At 46.8% G+C, this 22,893-nt stretch overlaps 1 protein-coding gene across 4 annotated transcripts in view; it reads right to left on the reverse strand.

Annotated features, from left to right (window-relative positions):
• Positions 1 to 5,418: 5,418 nt before the first annotated feature.
• Positions 5,419 to 22,893, reverse strand: part of RFX4 (regulatory factor X4) — a 165,540-nt gene continuing 148,065 nt past the window's right edge. For all 4 annotated transcript variants that reach the window (XM_058741529.1, XM_058741528.1, XM_058741530.1 and 1 more), the window contains 3 exons: positions 17,497 to 17,659; positions 15,416 to 15,554; positions 5,419 to 7,009 (listed from right to left, as the gene is read on the reverse strand). In XM_058741529.1, the coding sequence (XP_058597512.1) occupies positions 6,737 to 7,009; positions 15,416 to 15,554; positions 17,497 to 17,659 (575 nt within the window). In that variant the 3' untranslated portion in view covers positions 5,419 to 6,736. The remainder of the gene's footprint in view (positions 7,010 to 15,415; positions 15,555 to 17,496; positions 17,660 to 22,893) is intronic.

Genomic DNA, 22,893 nt, shown 5'->3' on the forward strand with positions numbered 1-22,893 from the left:
TCCCACCACTTCCTTTTTAACTCTATGCAGTAAAGCATTAATTTACTTACCAACATTTGATTAAACTCTTAAGGTTCAACCCTAGGAGGAGGCAGAAGTTGACAAAGGATTATTGTCATTCATCATCAACACATTTTAGTCTTCCCCTCCAGTTGCCTATGAAGGATTAGCATTTCCCTGAAAGGAGGAGGACAGAATAAATTGCATCTACCGCCAAAGAACTGCCAGCTCCTTTCAGCTGGGGGCACATACCGGGAGCTTTTCCCATATTAGTCAGCTTTATCTCAACTTTTGGGCAGTGCCTACATCTGAATTTCATGGGTTTCAGGGTCAGTCAAAACAGAATTGTAGGGTTGTTGAGGTCAGAGGCCACCGCTGTCAAAGGGTAGTGACCTGAACAGCAAGAGGTAGCCAGTCCCCCCTCACCTCGCCTCCCCGCTTCAAATGACTTCATTCTGGTGAATACTTGGCTCATTGCGCCTCCCCTGCAGAGCCTTTTTTCAACCTGGTAATAAAAATCCTCCCGTGACCTGGTATTTTTTTTTGTTTTACATTATTACTGATTTTCTTTTGTTCCTGTTTCTGTATAGAATGACCAAATCTTGGTCCCTGATAATGTATTGGTTTGTATGTGCCCTGGGAAAGGACAAGAGGGAAAGCTAGTCTGCTGTTAACTTAGAGTGAGTGGAATGCCACTTCGAGTGTGGGGGAAGATCTGGTGCCCGGCCTAGAAACTGCCTTCATTTAGCACACACAAGAATTTCCCAGAACTTCTGAAACTCTTTTCAACCCCAGTAGGTTCTATTACCATGGTCAAGGTTGATTTAAAATCTGCACCGGCCAAAGGCGCTTAGGAGAGAGGCATGGGGGTGGGGTGGAGTGGAGACAAAAGGAGGAAGGAGGAAGAAGGCAGTGTATTGTAGGAAGAACACAGACTGGGGAGCAGGGCAGTTCTGTCCTCAAATCCCAGCCCTGCCACTTACTGTGTGTGACTTGGGGCGAGGCTCAGCGCCTCCGTTTCTTCACCTCTAAATAGAAATGGCTGTACCACTGACACTGCCAGGAGGTTGTGAGGAACGGAGAGGAGGCCTCTGCTGTGCCTGGCACAGAGCAGACCCCAAGAAATGGGAAGTTCCATGAATGAAGGCAGAGCCATTTCAGAAATGTGCCGCCCAGCGTGCCGCAGGCCCCTCATTTAGACGGTCACTCTGCCTTGACTACATGTCGGTTCCTGCAGCTGATCACGTCTGAGAGGTGGAGCGCAGGCCAGAACATGGTGGATACCAGCCCTGGTGGGGTCACAGTTTGGCACTTCCCGGAGAATTCACGCCTTCTCAACTCTTCTCCGCAGCTCTTCCCTCCTCTCAGGAGACTATTATAAATACCAAGCGGCAGCACTGCAGCTGTTCCTGAGGTTGGTCCCCTCACCCTGCTGTCATGGTCAGACCTCATTATTTTTCATCATAGTTCCCAAACAACTGGTTTTAGCTCTTGAGGCATGTATGATGGCAGAGAGTAGAATACAACCGGGGAGCCCTATTTCTCCCACCCACCACCTCTCTTCACCCACACTCCTTTCCTAGCAACAGCTCCTTTCTCAACTCTTGGGGCCCACGTCTTCCGTCTCACCTACACTAGCAGCAGCAAAATATGGGGGTGAGAAGGCTGGGGGGGGTGAGGTGCAGAGGGAGGGATGGGGGGAAGAGCTTCAGGGAGGAGGCTGACGAAGCACAAAAGGTTCTGACCTCCTTGGAAGAAGAGGAAACCACAGGGGCTGTGTCCAAGCTGGCTCAGCTTGGGAGGCTGCCAAGGAACTGAAGCAGAGAAGGTCCAGGTTAGGAGGGCAGGCGGCAGAGTGGTAGGGAGGTGGGCTGGGCTGAAGGGCAAACAAAACAGTGCCCTTAGGGAAAGCTTTGTCAGCTGCGGTGGAGGGGGAAACCAAACAGTGTAGACTGGGGTGGGGAGGGGGGAGTGGCACTCTTCTCCACTCTGGACAGACTGGAACCCTGGGCAAAAGCTACTCAGGGAATACAGCCCCTGGATCTTAGAGCTTCAAGGTGTAAGGGGTTGTGTTTCTCAACCTTGGCTACATATTAGAATCACCTGGGGAGCTTGAAAGCTACTGATGCTGGAGGCAGGTCACATGCCAGGCCCGTTGTGTACTGTGGTGGGACCCGTGCATCAGTATTTTTTTTTAAAGTTGACAGGGTAACACTCATGGGCAGCCAGAGTTGAGAACCACTGAAATCCAATCCTACTGAGAGCAGGAATGTCCCTTCCACAACATCTTTGGTGGAACCAAGATTTAATCCCAGTGCTACCTCACTTTGAAGCCAATGAGTATCTCCGTCTTTTTCTCTTAAGCTCCCCAGTGGTGATGATTTGCATGCTTTTGGCCCTTGTCTAAGTCTGAACTCTGTGCCTCAGGAAACCTACATCAACCCACTCCCCACACTCTTTTCCCTGTATAAAAAGGGAGTATTTGGGGCGCCTGGGTGGCGCAGTCGGTTAAGCGTCCGACTTCAGCCAGGTCACGATCTCGCGGTCCGTGAGTTCGAGCCCCGCGTCAGGCTCTGGGCTGATGGCTCGGAGCCTGGAGCCTGTTTCTGATTCTGTGTCTCCCTCTCTCTCTGCCCCTCCCTGTTCATGCTCTGTCTCTCTCTGTCCCAAAAATAAATAAAAAACGTTGAAAAAAATAAAAAGGGAGTATTTGTACCATTCCTTCCCAGCATTTAATTTTTTTAAATCTTGTGATTCGGCCTTTAAGAGATGTAAGTAGTTGGGACAAACAGCCTGTTTGTTTTTGCTCTTTCCATGGCCCGAGTCACTTCGGACATTGTGATTGATGTCACTTTAAAGCAAACGTGAAGGACAAAGCTGGAGGCAAGGAAAATAGCAGAAGGCCACTATCGTGAGAGAGTGGGGCTGGCTCTGAGGAAGGGGGTACGGCTTGCTCGGTGGCGGGGGGCAGGTATACGGGCCGCACTCGTGGGCACAAACCTCGGGCTGTTTTTGAGCACCAGCTGGTGGAGCCGTCGTCCTCTCTCCTGTGGCTGCCTCTGAATCACTGCCCAGCTGCCAGTCCATTCTTTGTTTCCCCTAAGCTGTCCGCCCTCCTCACCCAGATCTGCCGGCCCCGCTCCAGCAGCAGCACACAGGCCACGATTTGGGATGTCATAGTTCTAGAACATCGCCGCCTGAGGTCCTCACTCTGGACTCCTCCAAGGTCACATGGTGGTGAAGCCAAGGCTCCCTCTCAGTTCTCTTTCCACGATTTCAGTCCCTCTCCCCATCTGGGTTGGGCTTACCTAATGCCACACGTTTGATTGTTCTCTGACTGGGCTGCAGTCTCAGAGGGGCCACAGATTCCCTTTCTTCCCAGACCTGGGGTGTACTGGTGGCCTGACAAAAGGACACAGCAGGATGGATGCCTAGGACGCCACAGGCTTGCAACGTGGGTGAGCCATCCTGGCTGCTGTTCACAACTTCAGCCAGTTTCAAGCTGGCAGAGTCCTTTTCAGAAAGAGTCCTAAGGAGGGGAGTGTCCCTTTATTGCCAAGACTCCTCTGTTCTTCCTCTGACAAGTGACTGGCCCTACTCCCAGCTGCCAACCTTGCCCATTCCCATTCTGGTGACTGGCAAGGAACCATCAGAGGCAGAGAAGGTGCATTTGAGTCCTGAGTTCACGGCAGCTGTTGTCTTTTCCTAATCAGATCCTTCTCCATTCTGAAATGGAAGGTTTAGAACAATTCGGAACACAAGTAACACACTCAATTCCCAAGACATGGGCACCTTGTGTTCTGGAGAGTGCGCCCGGGGACCACTCGTCCTCATCAAAAGCTTCCCTCTTCCTACAGTGCTGACCCCCAGTTCTCTGCTGTGCTGCGAGCAGGAGGCACACATTCTCTCCCCTGCTAAGTTGTTGGAATGTCCACTCTATTCTCTGGGACTCAGTCCTTGTTGACTGTGACTATTTTTGCCTAAAGATCTGTACATTTAATGACCTTGTGGCTGTTATTTGCACAGGAGTATTATGTGCTGCTGCGACCTGGCTAGACAATTGGGCAATTGCTTCTTCTTTTGTGTGTTTGGTAAGTCAAAAGTCAGACTTACTACATCCTTTCCTTTATGAAGCACTGGCTTTGAACTGTATGAAAGCAACAGGTATGGTTCATGTTATGCAGTGACTGAATCTGACATTTTCTTCTTCTTCCTTCTGCCCCCCCCCCCCCGCCCGCACCCCCCCTCCCACTTTCCTCATTCAGGGCCAACTAATGCACTGTGGCCAAGAGATCAAACTAATTTATCTTCCGGGAGTGAAATCCAACATCTACTTTCTTTTTGTTGAACAACACAGTGAAATTTTTAAAAAATTTTTTAATGTTTTATTTTATTTTTGAGTGAGAGAGAGTGTGCCCGAGAGGGGAGGGTTAGAGAGAGAGGGATACAGAATCTGCAGCAGGCTCCAGGTCTGAGCTATCAGCACAGAGCCCAATGTGGGGCTTGAACCCATGGACCACGAGATCATGACCTGAGCCGAAGTTGCATGCCTAACCAACTGAGCCGCTCAGGTGCCCCAACATAGTGAAATATTTTTAAGGGGATGCTGTGTAAAATACATCATTTTAATCCTAAAATCATTCTTAGGTATAAATATGTTATGTAATAGCAAGTAAGAGCTTGGCTTTAAAAATAAATCTTTCAACATGCAAATCGAGTTGTCAAATTCTCTTGCCTTTTAGTTAAAATAGTCACTGCTGCCATTTCTGGAAATCTGTGGCTCTGAATTTCTCATAGATCCTACTCTTTAACGTTTGGACAAAACAGTCATCTTGCCTCTATATCCTAGCTCCTCAATCCTAGAATCAAGATGCAGTGCTGGAGAAGGACTTTTTGATACTTAATATTCAGTGATGTTACTGTTCTGTTCCAGAGGTTTATTAGTATTTAAAGCACTGCACTTGAAGTATCTTTACACCCACAGATCATTAAAGCATAATGAACTAAGGACCAGGGGACCTCTTAATGATGCTGGTATTGAAGAATAATATGCCCTGTAAGAGCTGAAAGGTTCCTGTCCTTTGCTGACGCTAGCCATTGTGCAAACTTAAGACAAATCCTTGTATGTAGAACTGGTCCCTTACAGACCTCAACTAGGCTGTAGATACTAAATCATTCAAGGACTGGATGTGTGGCCTATCCAAATTTTAATGATTGCTTTATGGGAGAAGTGGATAAGAACAACCAGATAAGACCACTTAGTTTTGTTTTGCCTATTTACACCCTGAGTATTCAGAATGCTATCTCTCTCTCTCTCTCTCTCTCTCTCTCTCTCTCTCTCTCTCACACACACACACACACACACACACACACACACAGAAGTCATGTCAAATGCAGAATGAAAATGAAGAAAGCAGGTCATTTCAATACTTTTTATTTGAGTGTGAAACCATTCATATCTTGCACAACTGTACAGAAAAAACTATTTCCATTTTAGCTGTAGACATGATTATCACACTGAGTGGTGTGATCAAAGATTTTATTTACAGAACAACTGCTGAAACATCCGATGTCATATCTCCATTTATTTCTTACCCATAGGGTAATAGGTCCACCATAATTGCTTGGTGCATTTTATAATACAGAAAGAAAACCTATGTTAATCTCTAACAAACCTCACAAATTGCTACCAATCTGACAGAAAAATGCCTACAAAAAAAGTTTCCAAAAGTACAATACATTTTTATTTCCACACATACACAGTATAGTATAGGCTCAAAGGCACAGCTTTGAAAAAAATTTTTTTCTATCAAAGTGTCGGAAATTATTACGGTCTTATGAAGGAACCACGAAAGTCATTTTCACGCTTGGTGCTTGGTAAGTTAATGTTTGGTCCATCTGGTTTCACAGAGTCAATACAGCAGAGCTGAGTGTGATACTCAATACCATACATCCACATTCTCACAGAATTTTAAAAGCCCCTCTCCTGCCTTTTGCTGACATTAGCCATTGTGCAAACTTAGGACAAATACTTGTATGTAGAAGAACCGGTCCCCTACAAACCTCAATCAACTTAAGGCATACAGAACAGGCCTCTTCCTTCCCTCTAGACAGTGCTTACATTCCAAGACAATGCAGGTACTGTGAGTAACATGAGTGTAATAACAGGGGATCTAGAGTCTTCCAGACACCAGCATTTAGCCCCGGTGTTCCAGGAAGCAGTGACGGCACCACCAGGAAGAAGGGATGCGTAGAACATACCTGAGGGCTGTTCGTTGTATAGTGAGATGACAGATGGCAAGGTGAATGCTCTTGGTAAATTATGTGCCCATCCAAGAACACAAACCAGACTCTGTCTCTAGTATCCATCAAGACTAATGAGCTTTTGTCAACAGGAAAATAAGTAGCTTACAGGGAGTGTTTGCCAACACAAAGCAAAGTCGTGGAACAGAGGGAAAAGGCACAGATTGGCCTGCCCAAAATAGTGCTCTACAGAAACAGTCAAGTCTGGCTTGGCTACAGGAACCCAATCTCACTGACTTTTAGTGAGTCCTGTTTCTGAACTAAAGTTTATTCATCCCACACTGAATCCCAGACTCACATTCATTAGGAAAATGGACACTTAGGAATAGTCCACGAGTTATGATGTGTAGAGATAAAGTCTTCTGGGGGTGGGTTGTTGGGTTTATTATTAATAATTATTATTAATATTAAATATGGATTCCTGTGATAGCAGTCATTTAGCCCATCCTGTGGAGGCCTCTCCGTTGATGTAAGCAAAGCCAGGAAAGTGTTGCATGTGCTCGTACTCAGAATTCCTGCGCGTGGTCAGGGGTGTATACATGTCACTAGAGTTTCCGTACCTTGTGGAATGCACAGACGGGCTTGTGTAGCACGTGTTGGCTGTGGGCACCTCTGGCCATCGGGGGGTGACTGGGGTAGGATGCAGTCTGGGAGTACTGCTCATCAAACAGGGTTCCATCCGGGAAGTGGGGCTATTGAAAGGGTACTTGTTGAGGGGAAAGAAATTCCACAAAGTTAAAATTAGCTTGGAAGTTGCATATACACAATATGGGTCATATTTACAAGTTAAGTTAAATTTCTTAAGATGCTATTAATGGAAGTTGATAGGAAGTAATCAGTGAACTCCTGAAAGATGGAACCTTGGTCTAGGAAGTAACCAACAGGAAAAAGGCAAAGGACTTCAAATCGAGAGTAGGGCTGGTGTTCCCTCAAGTAGTAATATTGATTTCGTGCTCTTAATGTGGAATATTTGGGGAAGTCAAATCCAAAAGAAGGAACAGCCCCACTGGGAATACAGGGGGGGGAGGGGGGAGGGAGGGAGGGGGAGAGAGGGGGAGAGAGAGAGAGAGAGAGAGAGAGAAACAAGTAACAGCATGTCCAAATAGATATGGATATATGGATGTATGGTTGTGAATTTTACCATTAGTTATGGAGATGTGCTAGGTCCCACTCCATCAACCCAAGAGAACAACACTACCAAGTAAACCACAGTGACATTATTAAAAATAGCATTTTACAGTTGAATTCAATTATGAACTGCAGCCTAAAAGCAGGCATTTGAAGAGGAAGCAAGCCAACAGCTTCAAAGGTTATTATTAGTGCCTATCATTTAGAGAACATCTCTCTTTTGGGTTCACATTCACTGAAGTTCTGAAAGATGCACAAGTAGGAAATGGTAAATTGTTGGGCTTGGTGTGAATGTGGAGGAAGGAGTCCAGATAAGCCAACTGAGAGGGGATGGGAGGGGTGCTTTTGTATAGGACAGAGGAGGGGAAGCAGTTCTAGAAAGAATTAGGAATAAGAGAAGTGCCTCTGAAGTGCTGCTTCTTCTACATTCTTCTCTGTTTCCAAGACAGCTATGCAAATAAGCCCCTTTTAGTGCAATCACAGGGGAGGAAGGGGAGGAGCTCTGGGCTCTCTTTGAGAGCTCCCGGTTTGCCGGCCAGGCCAGTCGACACAAAGATTTCCTCGCTGGTGGGCTACGTTAGGGCCACCCCAACCAGGACAGGAGCCAGTCAACAAGGATGGCAAGGGCAGCGAGTAGGGGAGAGAGTGTGTGTGAATGTATGACTTCTTCTGCTCCCCATCTGTCTTCCCTGACAGTTGGAGAGTGGAGCCCCGAGGGATTAGGTGGGAGGCTGCCTCCTGTGAGGGAGACAGACAGGCTGAAGCCTAGACAGCTGAGAGAAGGGGTGATGACAACAATGGCTGTTCCCCATAGTCGAGGGGGCCAAAGGGAACCATTCTGCCTTTGACTAGGCGCCCGAAGGAAGCAGGGGAAGGCTGTTAGGCCCAAAGCAGGCAAAGAGAAACAGGTATTCATAGGTCAAGAAAGAGGGCTCCCAACTTCTAGTAGCCAGGACTCTCTCTTACACGGGACGGCATGCCTTACACAGAAACGGCAGCCACTTCACAGTGAAACGAACAGGTAGGAAGGAGGGAGAGAAGCGTGCAGGTGGTGTCTGGGAACTCAAGGGAGAAGGTACCCAGGGTGGTTGCCAAGGAGACTGTGGAGAGCATACCAAGGCTTTCATATCCCCAAATCCGATCAAAGATGCTTAAGTGCATCCATGTGCCCATTATGGGAATCTACGGAATGCTGTTCGTATGGCAGCCATGGTGAACCCTCAGGCCTGAGACCATCGTAGGATCTGGCCCTGTCCAAGAAAACAAGATCCCAGGTATCAAACAGCTAACATTGAGAAATGTTATTATAAGACAGTCTCTAATGTTTTTCCAAAAGATTGCTCCCCCTCCTGATATACTCTCAAGTAAGCTCCCTGCACACGTCCCCTCACCTCATAGTGCTCTCCCTGGCACAGGGGCCTCCTCTCCCATCCTATGGCAGGCCAAGATGGTGCCCCTCTCAGAGACTTTGTCCTACCTGTTCCCTCTGCCTAGAACACTTGTTTCCCACCCCTACCCCCCCACGCTCCTTGCACGCCTGCCTTTTCATCCTTCTTCAGGTCTCCGCTCAAATGTCACCTCCTCAGAGACTTTTCTGGACATCCTATCTCAAAAAGCTAAATGCTCCACCCTCTGCCTCTCCGGTCAGGAGCTCACCATCCTGCTTGTTAGCTGTCCGTTTCCACTGGCTTCTATTCATAAGCTCCTGGCATGGCTGTGTCATGTTCACTACCATATTCCCCGATATCTGGAATGATGCCTGGCATGCCAGTCACTCTCTGGTGACTGAACACCAGGGTGTCACCCCTAGACAGAAGCTTAGCGATCATATAATTCAACCTTGTGAATCTACATGAGAAAACCAGGACTCGTGAGGTGAAGCATCCTCCCTGCCCACAGTCACTGCAGGCTAGCACAAAGGCTGGCATAAAACCCAGTGCTGGGGTAGCATTTTCCCCCACATCGCTCTGGTGCAAACTGGGCATAACCTGCCACGGCGGAATCGCACAAGAGAGGAAGACACCCTCTTATACTTTAATGTCTTTGTTTCTCTTTCTTTAAGCTCCCTCCTCCCCTACACAGCACAGGGTCTTACAGGCCCTGACCAGGCCTCATCTCGCTGGTGTGGACAGAGCCTCACTTGCCTTGGCCAGTGTAGGTAAAAATGTCACAGTAGGGACTTGGAGCCTCTTTCTCATAGAACCCCAGAGAGTGTGGCTTTTGTGCCTAATCGAGGACCCTAGATGCAGCTGTGCCCAGGGGTTGTGTCACAGACTCAAAAGAGTAATTGCCTGGAAATGAGACTGGCTCAAAATATCCCTAATGGGACAATAAAATCCTGTTACCACAGAATCCAGCATGGAAAAATCTGTCCCGTTAGGTCAGCTAATTGCAAATGAGTCAGTGACTCGTTTTCCCTGTGGTGAAGAGACCATTGAAAGACGAGAGGCTGAAGTGCCCGCTGCCTCAGCCTAGTGATTAACGCCACCAATGAAGCTTCTATTTAGCATGGTGGGAGCGGCTGAGGCTGGCCTGTGGCACCAGCCTCACCTTTCACACTTTACATCCGGTTTCATGCAGGGTGCTTAAGCATGCTGGGCACAAACTCTGGGGTCCAGGGAGCTCTGCGCAGAATAAAGGCGCTTTTTGTTGAGGGCCCATAACAGGAAGTTATCATTTTCTGGGTTAAATCACATGCTGTTGCTACTGATGTTAAACTGGAGATAAGTCCCCAGTTCCCACCCTTCAAAGAGGTGTGTGAGGGGGTACTTGTGGGCACACATGTGTGTGTGTGTGTGTGTGTGTGTGTGTGTGTCTGTGTGTGTGCGCCCGCGTGCGCATGAGTAGTCAAAGGTTCTGTCAGATGGCCATCTCAGCTGTGATGGACTCTGGGCCTCTCTAGAATCATGAGGAAGTTCTATTTTGAGAAACGACTCCCCACACCAAGGCTGACTCTCCTACACTTGGAGAGGGGAAGAATAAGCCCTTTATCCCTGACCCTCACCAAACGGACTGCTACTTGAGCAAGGGGTGAAAGGTGGCCCAGTCAGGAGCGCAAACTGTTTTCCTATGAAAGGCGGCTCTCACACCGCACCAAAGTTCTGCCAGTGGGCCTGCCCCCAGGCAGGCTTCCTCTTAGCCTCTTCTGTAAGAGGATATAGCTCCCCCCAAATATTCGCCGGACAGTTCACATCCATTGAGCTTTTAGGGGTTGGACTGAGATAATGCACATGAAACTCTTAGAATTCCCACATATAGTAAGTTTTCAAAATGTGTTAGCTATTACTAATACTCTTCTTCTTTGCTTCATAGGATCATGGTCCATGAATAACAGGAAGAGCCTTAGAGACCGACCATCTCGTCCTACCTCTCATTTCACAGATGAGGAAACTGAAGTCAAGAGAGGGGGAAATGATCTGCTTGAGGGCACACAACAGCTTAGTACCAGAGCAAGGATCCATTCATTCATTCATTTCATTAACAAGTATTTAACTGAGTACCTACTAGCTAGTATAGCAAGAGACATAGATACCATGCAAAACATAACAACTGTGGTGTTATGGAAGATAATAATAATAATAATAAACACAAATAGTGTTGACTATGAGCCAGGCCCTCTTCTAACCTTTATCAACTTACTTAACCCTCACAACCCTAAGAAATATGTACTATAATTCTCCCCATTTTTTAGATAAGGAAATTGAAGCACAGAGCTAATTAGAGGCAAAGCGGGGATTTGAACCCAGGAAGCTTGGCTCTGTAGTCACAGATCTTATACCACTACGGTTGATTGATTTTTGTCCCCTTTGGCTCAAGATGCTATCCCAAAGTGGAACACCCTAAGCAAACTGGCCCTGGGCTGTGCTGGGCCACCAGAGATTCGGTGAGAGTTACATGACTGGCTGGCAAGGTCGGGCCTTGGCCATACAGATGAGGAACAAAGAAAAGCTTTCTAGTCTACTGTACATGGGTTTCTAGCCATCGTTGATGAAATGGCTTTTGAGCTCAGGGACCCAATTCACAGTCACGGCTGCTGACAGGGTAGAAGTTGCACAAACGCATGTTGAATGAGGCTCAGAAATATGTTGTAGCCGTGTATTTGGTCTGGCTTGTTTTCTCTTTTTGGTCGAGCATAAGAAGGGGCACCTGGGAAGGGGCAGCTGAGACCATCCCTTCCTTGTTCACTTAGTTTGATGTGAGCAAGTGTAGCAGAGTTGCAAGAAGGGTGTTTTTCTGAAGTAATTCAAGCCTTACACCTCCTTCACCTGGACTCACTAATGCAGAAATTACTAGAATTCAAGCAGGACTGGAGGTTTACCTTTGTTGTTACCCAAGAGGAAAGCATGTGTTGTGCAAATAAATAGTATAAATAAGAGCACACACATACTCTGTTTCAACAACCAAAGGACTTCAGATTATTTTGAGCTTATAAATGCTGGGGCGCATGGAATCACTGCACTTCACAGATGTGTTGTATCCATCTTTTAAGACAGGTATTTATTCGCAGAAGTTAGCTTCAGTTACTCTTGTGCTGATGACCACTTGGGATTCCTTAACCAATATTCTATAACTGTGGTTTTCCTTCAATTCAGACTCATCTTTTTCCCCAGTGAGTCTGACACAATGAAGTGTGATATTCACCACTCAGGACTGGAACAGCTTGAACTCTGCTCTGGAAAGCTAAAAAAACTAATTAGCCCTGCAGTGGATTTTTCCCCTCTCTGTTCAACATTAAACCAAAGTACCACAAGAGGAGAGAAAGTGAGTCTAGGGTATGTGATTCTTCTTTTGGGTAACTTGAAACTGACTGAGAACAGTTAGAGTAACTTCTTGAATTTGCGTCCTACCCTCCAAACCATACTGGGTGCAGTGTTCATTGCCCCGGGCTTGGGGTTCAAAGCTGGAGAATTTGCATGGGAGTCTGCTTTGCTACTTACTGGATACATAGGCTGGGGCAAATTACGTTATGAGACTGTTTCCTCCTTTTTAAAAACTGGAGGAAAAATGCCTTCTTCCTGAGGTTGCTGTGAGAATTGAGTCTGTATTTGAAAGTGCCTAAAACAGAGCTTGATGCCTAAATGTTAGTGAAAAACAAAGCAAAGGGTTCTTTGTCTTTAGACACCCTACCTTCTCCAGGAGCACTATCCCCCACCCCCATCGACCTGGGTAGAGAGGTGATGTAAATAACTTCTCACCCTGCTATATAAATGGAGGCCAAGGCACAACCCTTTAAGCATAGAGTGTGAATGCATGGTGGGGTCAGCAGTTGTCAAAAGACCTTGTTGAAAGGCCACTGTGTGTGTGTGTGGGGGGGGGCGCTGAAAAGGCTGTCACCTCTTCCTCCATGGACTTTCAATTAGTCCTCGGCCCTTCGATTAAGAATTGCTATCAAATGATAGTGTTCCATTCGGGGACTGTTGTGGCTTCCAGAGCGGAGGCTGCAAGACCTATCTTTGATCACCAGGGACCACATGGGCCTTTAGGAGACCCTGGTTTCTTTTCATGGCGATGTCTTTAAAAATAGCACCTCAGGGACACCTGGGTAGCTCAGTCAGTTAAACGTCTGACTCTTGATTTTGGCCCAGGTCATGATCTCATGATTCATGAGATCGAGCCCCACATTGGGCTCTGCACTGACAGCACAGAGCCTGCTTGGGATTCATTCTCTCTCTCTGTCTCTGTCTCTGTGTCTCTGTCTCTGTGTCTCTCTCTCTCTCTCTTTCTCTCTCTCTCTCTTCCTCCCTTTCTCTGTCCCTCCCCTGCTCACATACTCTCCCTTTCGAAATAGATAAACATTAAAACAAATAAAAATAAAAATATCACCCCAGAAATTTCATGAGGATGGACAAGGGAGGGAAGACAGAGGGAACACAATGCCTGTGGCTTGGAACTTCAGCTTGATCTCGCCACTGCTGCTTAGATGTCTGTCTCCTACTGGAACATAAGTTCTCCAAGAGCAGGCCTACTTCTGTCCCCTTCTCCACTATTATCAGAGGCTAGAGTGTGCTTGCCACGCAGTCAGCACCCAAGCATCATTCAAGAGTAAATGAATGAATGAGTGAACGTATGAATGCATGCATGATCTGCTTACGCTGCTGTTAAGTGTGACCCAGGCTCTGGCAGCAGCTCTGAGTCATTTTGCAGATCACAGTGAGGAGCACAGACTCTGCTCCCGAGGGAAGCAGTACCTAAGGATCTGGCTTCTCTGTGTGACGCAGTTGGAGACCTATAATGAATGCCCCAGATGATGGTTTAGTGGAATCAACTTCTCGGCTTGTTTGGGGATTATACCGGGGCTCCCCTTGGTACTGCAGATGGAAATCAAAACAGACGCTTGTTTGCCCCGAGTGCCATGTATTGTGGATACACTCTCCTCAGTGCCTTCCCTGAGAGGCCCATCCGTGTGCTGACAGCTGATGCAATCGTGGCCTCCACCCTCTCTCAAGTCCTGCTATCTCTATTCTAGACGTCTGCAAGTACTTTGCAGCAGAGCTCCCTGCCTCCATTGGGCACCTTTCCAGTTTATCCTGAGTGCCCTCCTCAAGCAGAGCTCTCGGCTTACCTCCCGGCCTCCCACCCCACCGGCGGGATGGAGTGAATGTCCCCTGCACTCCTTTGTTTGTGTTGCCTCACTTCCTGTCTCCTCATCTGCTCAAGACACCCTTAGTGAATGCCGACACAGGAGACGTGGCAGAGAGCCATGTGCAAGAGCTTGGACACACAGGGGTCACACTGCCTGGGTTCAAATACTCAGGCAGGTGACACTCACTTCCTTTCTGCAAGGATTACCATGACGATGTGTAAAGTGCTCAGCACAGAGCCTGGGGTGTGAGGAGGGTTACCAACAGAGGCGCTGTGCCAGTCTAGAGCAGTGGTATGTCATAAGGTCCTGGAAGAAGGAAGGGTTGGTGTCCTGAACAACAAGCAGAAGGTTGGAGAAGAAAGTCCCAGCCTGAGAGAACAATATCTGCGAATTGCACATGGGTTGGCAAGGCTGGAGCAAATGGTGGTGGGGTGGTTGGCAGGCCACAGAGGCAGGCAGAAGCCAGATGGTTACAAGTCATAGGAGGCATGCCAAGGAATTGAACTTGACTCTGAATGCGATGACATGAAAAGAAGGAGAGTGTTAATGGCCAGTCAAGTTTTTTTTCCAAAAGACTCCTCCAGCTACAGCATAGAGGATGGACCAGAAATGGTGCAAGTTTAGTGATACAGAAACCGATGGGAAGAATTTTGCCACAGTCTAGGTTAGACCTGAGCTAAGGCAAGGACAGTGGGGCATTCAGAGACCTTGGGGATGTAGAATTGAATAGAACTGGTGACCGGCTGCCTTTGAGGCCAGAGCAACAGGAAGTGCCCGAGACAAGTAGAGGACCCAACGCTGACATTATAGGTACAACCACAATTTCCATTCACCACAGGCTGCAGGGAGTTGATACGGTTTGTTAGACAAGGGAAGAGCCAAAGGAAATGTGTGGCCTGAGAACAATCTGATAAAGGGCCCATTTTAGGAGGATTCTTCTGGTGAGGTTGTACGTGTGGACTAGACTGGAAAGGAACAGACGTGAGACCCGGGGACTAGTTACAATGACACTGAGGTAATAGTCCTGACAGGACTCGATGAGGGCCAGCACCGGGAGGATGGGAGACAAAAGATCCCATGTGAGGGGGGCTGCCTGAGAAAGGGCAGCAGACATCGCGGCTGACCGGATTCTGGGACTAGAGAGGCCAAAGTGAGGGTGGAACCAAAGGCCACTGGTGTGCACCCACGTGCGTGAGAGAGAGTGGAGATGACTGCTGGCTGAGCACCCACTGTGGGCAGTTGCTGAAGGATGGGGGTGCCCCTTAGGAGAAGACCATCCTCTCCTTGGTGACACCCAGGCTGCACACAGTACCCAGAAGGTACTAATTAACTATGTTAAGTTGACTAGACCGGCCACCGAGCATACCAAGGCCTGGACAAAGAAGCAGGCCGCCCACTCACCTGTGCAGAGCTCCTGTGGTAAGGGGAGTAGTGCAGCGGTCCAGAGATGGCTGTGTCGTGGGGGAGGGCCGGGTACTGGCTCTGCATTGGGGGAGGATGCTGGTTGCCATAGCTTCCGTAGTTATAGCTCCCCGTGTACCTAAACCGCAGTAAAAGCACATTGAATATTGTGAGTCACGGAAGGGACAGCAAGTCACTTTGACACCTTTAAAAATCAACCTCATCTTCTCTTTCTCTTTTAGTTCTTCTTTCTCATTTTCCATTTTACTCCTCCTTTTTGGTTCTTACCATCTCCAACCCTGCTGTGGTGAGTTTAAACTCCCAAGTTGATTTTCCTTCTCTCCCTCCCAGCACACCTCCCTTACCACCCAGAGAGCACTTAGGGAATGAAAAGCCAGCTCTGAGCAAAACACAATTAGTGATGGAAACCTCTACTCCTGCTCTGTGGCAAAGCCCGAAGTCAAACAGGAAAGAAAGAAGACATTACTTTGGCATTTATGTTTTGTATTGTTCAGGCCTTTGCTTGCCTGTGAGGGGGAAGGATGTCGTGTGTTATGAGGAGCTCTCTCCAGCGGGGAAACACCGTGGCACGGTCAGCCAGCTCTCAAAGACTCCCGTGCTGAGCCTGGCTCCCCCACTTTCCAGCTGTAGGAACATGGGCTACCCACAGCCTTCTCACATTTGTAAAAACGCTGCCCCTCGTTATTCTGGGGGTTCACGTATGTGAAGACAATCTATACAATAGAAATTCCTGTAAAACATGGGATATTCTTATCACTGTTCTCAATAACATCTTTACAGCAAAAATGCTGACATAAGACCGCGTGGGTGTCTATTCTGCCATTGCTCCAGAATCAGAAAGCTTCCTGAAACAGTTTTCAAAGTCTATTCTAAATGCGTGGGAAGATACTCTAAGAGAAGTAAACTCTGAGAAAATAACAGCTGCCCTATTCACTGGTCAAGGGCACCTGAACCCAGGCCAACAGCCAGGCCTGTGTCCAGCCTCGGGGTTGTCACCTGGCTGCGTGATGCTGGGCCACTGTGTGGAGGAAACCTGAGAGGGCCTCTTCCTGTGGTCTGCTGGTCAGCACCCACATGGCAGAGTCTTACCTTCTTCAGCATAAGGGCCCTTTTTTTTAACGTCATAAGGGGTTTTCAGATTGCTGCACGTTAGACATTTTGAGATTAGTGTCTTTTAATGAAGACAATGCATGATGGCAAGAAGCTACTATGATTCAGGTAACAATTTTAATTTTTTTTTTTTAACGCTTATTTATTTTTGAGACAGAGAGAGACAGAGCATGAATGGGGAGGGTCAGAAAGAGAGAAAGACACAGAATCCGAAACAGGCTCCAGGCTCTGAGCTGTCAGCCCAGAGCCCGACGCGGGGCTCAAACTCACAGAGCGCGAGATCATGACCTGAGCCGAGGTCGGACGCCCAACCGACTGAGCCACCCAGGCGCCCCCAGGTAACACTTTTAAATGGATTTGCAGTTTATTCTTCACAGCAACACCACCACATGGATTTGGGAGAAAATGGGCAAAACAAAGGATTTCTTTCTTTGTGGCACAAAGCACCGTTGGAACCCACAGGGATTCCTGAACCCTGTTAATAAGTGCTACCCTCCAGGGACCTTCAGCCCTCGGGTGGGGAAGTCCTCCTCTAATCCAGTCCTAGGAGACCTGGACCCCGCCATGAAACTTTCCCACCCGGGGGAACTGCTGGAAGGGAGTTCTCTGCTGAGGCTCTAAAGCAGAAAAGAAGGAAGAACACAGGCTCTCGAGTCAGACAGATGCTCAGCCTGGGCCCTGCATTTACCAGCTGTGTGACCCTATGCAACAGAACTTGAACAAGTCTCAGTTTCCTCATCTGCGAAATGGGCTCCCTAATGCCCACCTCTCTGGCCTTGTGGGGACCGCAAGAGACGGTTCTCTGCAGTACCCTACAGTGCCGAGCACACTGCCATCTGTGCGACGGGCACCATTCTTCCTGCCCTTTGAGAAAACAGCTGCAAGTGAACCCTGCTGTTTAAAACCAAATGTAAAAGTATGGTGGCATGCATTCCAGGAAGGTCACCTACCCGTGCTCCTCTCTGTGCGGATAAACTGGTATCCGGTGTGTGACGGAGGAAGAAGGCACATGAGTACTCCTCATGCAGGGCAGCTGCTGGGAGTTTTCAGCTGGGGACCCTGCTGCCGTTGTCACCGTATAGGTCAGAGACCACGTGTATGACTGCATTGCTCCTGCAGAGACAAATTAAGATGCATAAATCACTAACACAGTTCTTCCATGCCCCATTCTTACAACACTTTAGTGGCCTCCCACGCTCTTTAAGCTGAATGTCAAAATCTTTACAAAGTGTGTGTCTCAGTCCTTGCTGACCTCACAAGAAGCATCCCCCACCTCTGTCTTTGTTCTCTGATCCAGACACAAGATCTTTCTTTCATTTTTTTCCAGAGAACCACGATTCCCAGCACCCTGGGGCCTTTGCACATGCTGTTACTGCTGTCTGAAACCTCATTCTTCCCTTAGTACCCCCTGTGTCTTAATCCCAGACTAAGTCAGATCCCCTACTGCACTATAGTCCTTCATGGTGCCTACCACAGTTTGTAATCTTACACCCATTAATGAATGTGATTGATTTAATGCCATCCTCCCTCCTCCAGACTAGAAGCCCTATGAGGGTAGGTGCCTTGTCTGCTTTGTCCACTATTGGATTCCCAGTGCTTACTAGTGCAGAGCCTGGTGACCAAAAATTTTTCAATAAAAACTTTAAAAGGAAGAAAAGGGAAAGGAAAGGTAGAAAGAGAAAGAGGGAGGGAAGGAGAGAGGACAAAAGCTCAGGGAGGCACAGCCGAGTAACTTCTCAACGCTCAACTAAACAGGTGCTGGGGAGCCAACAAACCACTCTAAGCAGCCCTAAGTAGATTACTGGGCTCTGCCTACCCAGGTCTTTTTGAAGATTATTAGACAGTGACCTGAGCGGTGACCTATTCCATACATATTGCTAATTCCATTAATTTACTTTTTAATTGGATACCTTGAAAATGCTGGGGATTGGGAAGAGAAACTGACAAAATGCAAAACCCTCAAGATGCTTAAGAATTTTATGAGATGGTTAGAATATAAAGATGGTAATTTAAGAAATCACTAAGTGATATACTCATTGATGTCTGATAACTTTGAGAATGTTGATATAGTGGAAATAATTAAGCCTATTTTAGGAGGTGGAGGGAAGACCATTCAACACCCCGTTGCAGACGCAGGAAAACTGAAGAACTGGTTAAGGGAAACCATTCTTAAGTGAAGTAAAACATGGTGCTCCGTTTCTGTGTTTTCTGCAGCAGATCTTTTCTATCTCAGCATTCCTGGGGGAAGATAGAAGAGCGGTTCTTGTGAAAAACTGCAGTCCCTTCCATCCCAACGACTTTGCAGATGGCACGTGAGTAGCTGCACTGGCATGGAGCAGGTGGAAGAAAGAGTTGGTGGACCAGCACTATGCCAATTACATGGCAGAAATTCAGTGAGCGATGCTCTGAAAGGTGTGTGAAAATGCAATCCTACTTTGAACACAGCTGTTTATTATTAAAAGAACTCTGTATTGAACTCTTTCGTAAATTGGGAGAATCCTTTGGAATGCAAGTAATGCCCTTTTTTTTTTTTAACGAAGTGACAAAGGTTCATTCCAAGAACATGAAAAAGGGACACTACTTACTGAGCATTTAATAAAGCCCAGGCACTGTGCTTAGTGCTTTACTGATAACCTTGAGATAAAGATCGTGCCTACTTCACAGGTGAGGAAACTGAAGGTTAAATCTGAAAGAACTTAAGGGAGTGCATAAGAATACAGAAGATTCAAGAAGATAATGTGAATGGGGGAGTCAAGGAAGAAATTAAAATTGGAGCAAAAAGTGCAACAAGGAGCGAGGCTAAACAGGCATACTCTTCCCAGAGGCGGGCCTTAGACTTGGCGCAGAGACTTTCCAGGAGACGATGCCACAAGGGAAACCTGACAGATCAGGAGCCATAAGATAGTAGACAAACTGCTCAGGAGTAAACTGTCCTTGGAATTATGATCAAACAAGAATTTCTTTCAGATGCCCCCATAAAAGGCAACTGTGAACTGCTTAACAGTGTCCTCAGCAACACCCTTACAGTGGGCTCCAATCTTGATTCTCAGGACCCTTCCTTATGTCAACACTTCAGGCTAGTGGCATCTCACTCAAGTCCAGTTCAGAGGAATTTCAAATGTTAACTTGCACGAGGTCCCAGTGGGTGGGGCCGGTGGGGCTCTGAACTCCGGTCTGCCCCATGCTTTTATTCTCTCTACCATATTGCTGCTTCACTCTGGCTCCGAGTCCTGCTGAGCCTCTTATACTTTAGGAGGCTTTCTCTCATCAACTGCAAAGCAAGCATGAGAATACGTATCTTGCAGAAGTGTTTTGAGGGTTAAGTGAGATGAGTCTGGGGCGTGGGAGGCTCTTAACGGTATTCATGCACTCCTCACCGTGAATTCAGGTATTCTTATAGGAGACTTTCTTAGAACAAACATTTCTATATGTCCCATTTCAGATGCCAGGGAAGAAAGACAAGTTTCTTGGGTCAGATTCTGTCACCAGGGATGAAAGGCTTGAATAGCAACAGAAATTCAGCTAATTACAGCAAACTTCTAAGTGTGTTTCTCCATAAAATCATAGGTGTTCTTATTCATCAGTATGGCTAAAAGTACCCCTTTTCCTGGTTTGCACATGTACATCATATACAAAAAGATAATGACTTCAGCAGGCTGTGAGGCATCATTTATGGTAACTGCAAGGAGACTGGAAAGAAAAAATTCCAAAATGATCATGCCCCAGATGATTGGATTATGCATGACTGCACTCCTCTATATTTTGCACTTCATATGAAGTTATATTACTGTTATAATTTTTTAAAGTACCCTTTCTTGGGGCGCCTGGGTGGCGCAGTCGGTTAAGCGTCCGACTTCAGCCAGGTCACGATCTCGCGGTCCGTGAGTTCGAGCCCCGCGTCAGGCTCTGGGCTGATGGCTCAGAGCCTGGAGCCTGTTTCCGATTCTGTGTCTCCCTCTCTCTCTGCCCCTCCCCCGTTCATGCTCTGTCTCTCTGTCCCAAAAATAAATTAAAAACGTTGAAAAAAAAAATTTTAAAAAAATAAAGTACCCTTTCTATTAAAACAGGTTATCTCTAGGTGGTGGGGTTGAGGAGGGCTTTAAAGCATTTCTTCACTTTGCTTATCTGTATTTTTCTATAACGAATGTGTATTGTCTCCATGAAAAGAAAAACATTATTAAAATATATTAAACAAGCTTGATAATTGGAGATCGAATTGGAGGGAGGTGGGAAGTATGGGAGAACAATGAACCAGCCACAGCAAGCAAGTAATTAACCCTTCAAGCCCCTGGGACCTCAGGAGAGCACCGCAAGGTCAGTGGGTATTTAAAGGAGGCAGCTCAGGAAGCCAAATGATTTTCTCTTTTTCCCCAAGCAGTAGGAAGACAGAGTGATAATAGCCATCACCTGAGAGAATGGAGTAGAAGTTACTTTTGTATGAGCTCCTGGAGCACAGCAACTGTTCCTTAGTCATCTCTGTATCCCCAACAGAGGGTCTGCCAAAAAGTAGGTGTTCAGTAAATTTTTGTTTCATTGAATTTGTTGTTGGAGGAGTAAATGCTGCTAGAAATAGACGTTATCAAACAAAAAGCTAGTGGAACTCTTGGAAAAATGGGCTCCCGTGGTCTGGGAAACAAAACCCCTAAATGGCCGTGTGCCAGCAATCTAACAGACCCACTCAGGCAGGCTTAAGCAGATTAACACCTACTGGCTTGGGTGAGAAACCCTTTTTGCCTGGGGACCAGAAAAGAACACCCCTTGCATTCCCTTTCCTATCAGTGGGACCTCCAGTGAGAATTGCTGCTGCTGCTGCTGCTGCTTTTTTAAGGAAACCAATAAAAGGAAATGTGTGCAGTTCACAGTTTTGCATAATTTTTAAGACAACGCTAATGCTTTTTATTTATTGGTAAAACAATAACCTTCCCTAGTTGCCTAATTCCCCTTTCTCTTTTTCTCCATGACCTGTATGCCCACTCTTATTTCAAAGTCTGAGAATAGTGGAGAAAGCCCCCTGATCTCTAAGAATACGATAAAGATCCCCAAAGATCTGAGAATCCTATAAAGGTAAGTGTTGTCTGTGTTCTAGTCTTAAAACTGCAGAAGAAGATTTTCTTTCCTTTCCATCCCCAACAAAATGTTTTTCATTCCTGAGTTTTTGTTGTTGTTGTTGTTTCCTTGGAGGGGGTTTTCAACTCAGGACAGGAAGGGTGCTTGAAACATAACAGGCAGTCAGTAATGACTTGTTGAATAAATGAAAGAATGAATGATAAACCATCCAGCATAAACCAGACCTCATGCTATTTTCTTTTTATACACTGACTCACTGAATCTTCACAATAACCTCTTGAGGTGGGAGGTATTACCTCTTTCTTTCAGGTGAGAAAACTGAGGCCTAAGACTTGCTCAGGTGAGTGGCGGAGTTGGGATTTGAACCCAGATGTGCCCAACTCCAGAGCCTTTCCAAAAACAACAGTCGCCTCTCACACTTGAACGTGCATTTGAATCATAGGAGATCTTGTTAAAATGCAAATTCTGATTCAGTAGGTTGGGAGCTGAGCCAGCAATTCTGCATTTATAACAAATTTCTAAACGATGATAATGCTGTTGGTCTGTGGACCACATTTTGAGCAGCAAGGGTCTATAAACCACCCACTGCCTCCGGTCATGCATGCTCCATGTTGAGGGCCATTAAAGATCAGAAGTTGTAAGGTTCTAGTACAGACTTGTGAAAATTCAGGCTACTTTCCAGTCTACCTGGCCATACCCTTCCTTCAGATCTTGGATTAAACCACTTGATCCTTTTCTCCACTAGGATTCTATGAACCATCACAGATGTTCAGGTTTTGATCTAACCTAAGCCTTTTGGTAGTACCTTCCTGAGAAATAAGCTCCTTTAAGTATGTCTGGATTCTGGAACTGCCTATACAGTAGCCACTAGACGTAGATGGCTATTTAAATTTAAATTAATTAAAACAAGGGGCCCCTGGGTGGTTCAGTTGGTTAAGCTCTTCGTCTCAGAGCATGATCTCGTGGTTTGTGGGTTCGAAGCCCTGCATCGGGCTCTGTGCTGACAGCTCAGAGCCTGGAGCCTACTTCAGATTCTGTGTCTCCCTCTCTCTCAGCCCCTCCCCTGCTCACTCTCGCTCTCTCTCTCTCTCTCTCTCTCTCTCTCAAAAATAAATAAACATTAAAAAAATTAAAACAAAATACAATTAAAAATTCAGTTCCTTCATTGCACTAGCTACATTGCAAGGGCTCAGTAGCCCCATGTGGTTAGTGTCTACTATTTTGAATAGCTCAGATTAAAAAAAAAAACAAAGTTGCCATCATCACAGAAAAGTCTACTT

This window comes from Neofelis nebulosa, chromosome 8, assembly GCF_028018385.1.
Source record: "Neofelis nebulosa isolate mNeoNeb1 chromosome 8, mNeoNeb1.pri, whole genome shotgun sequence".
NCBI lineage: Eukaryota > Metazoa > Chordata > Mammalia > Carnivora > Felidae > Neofelis > Neofelis nebulosa.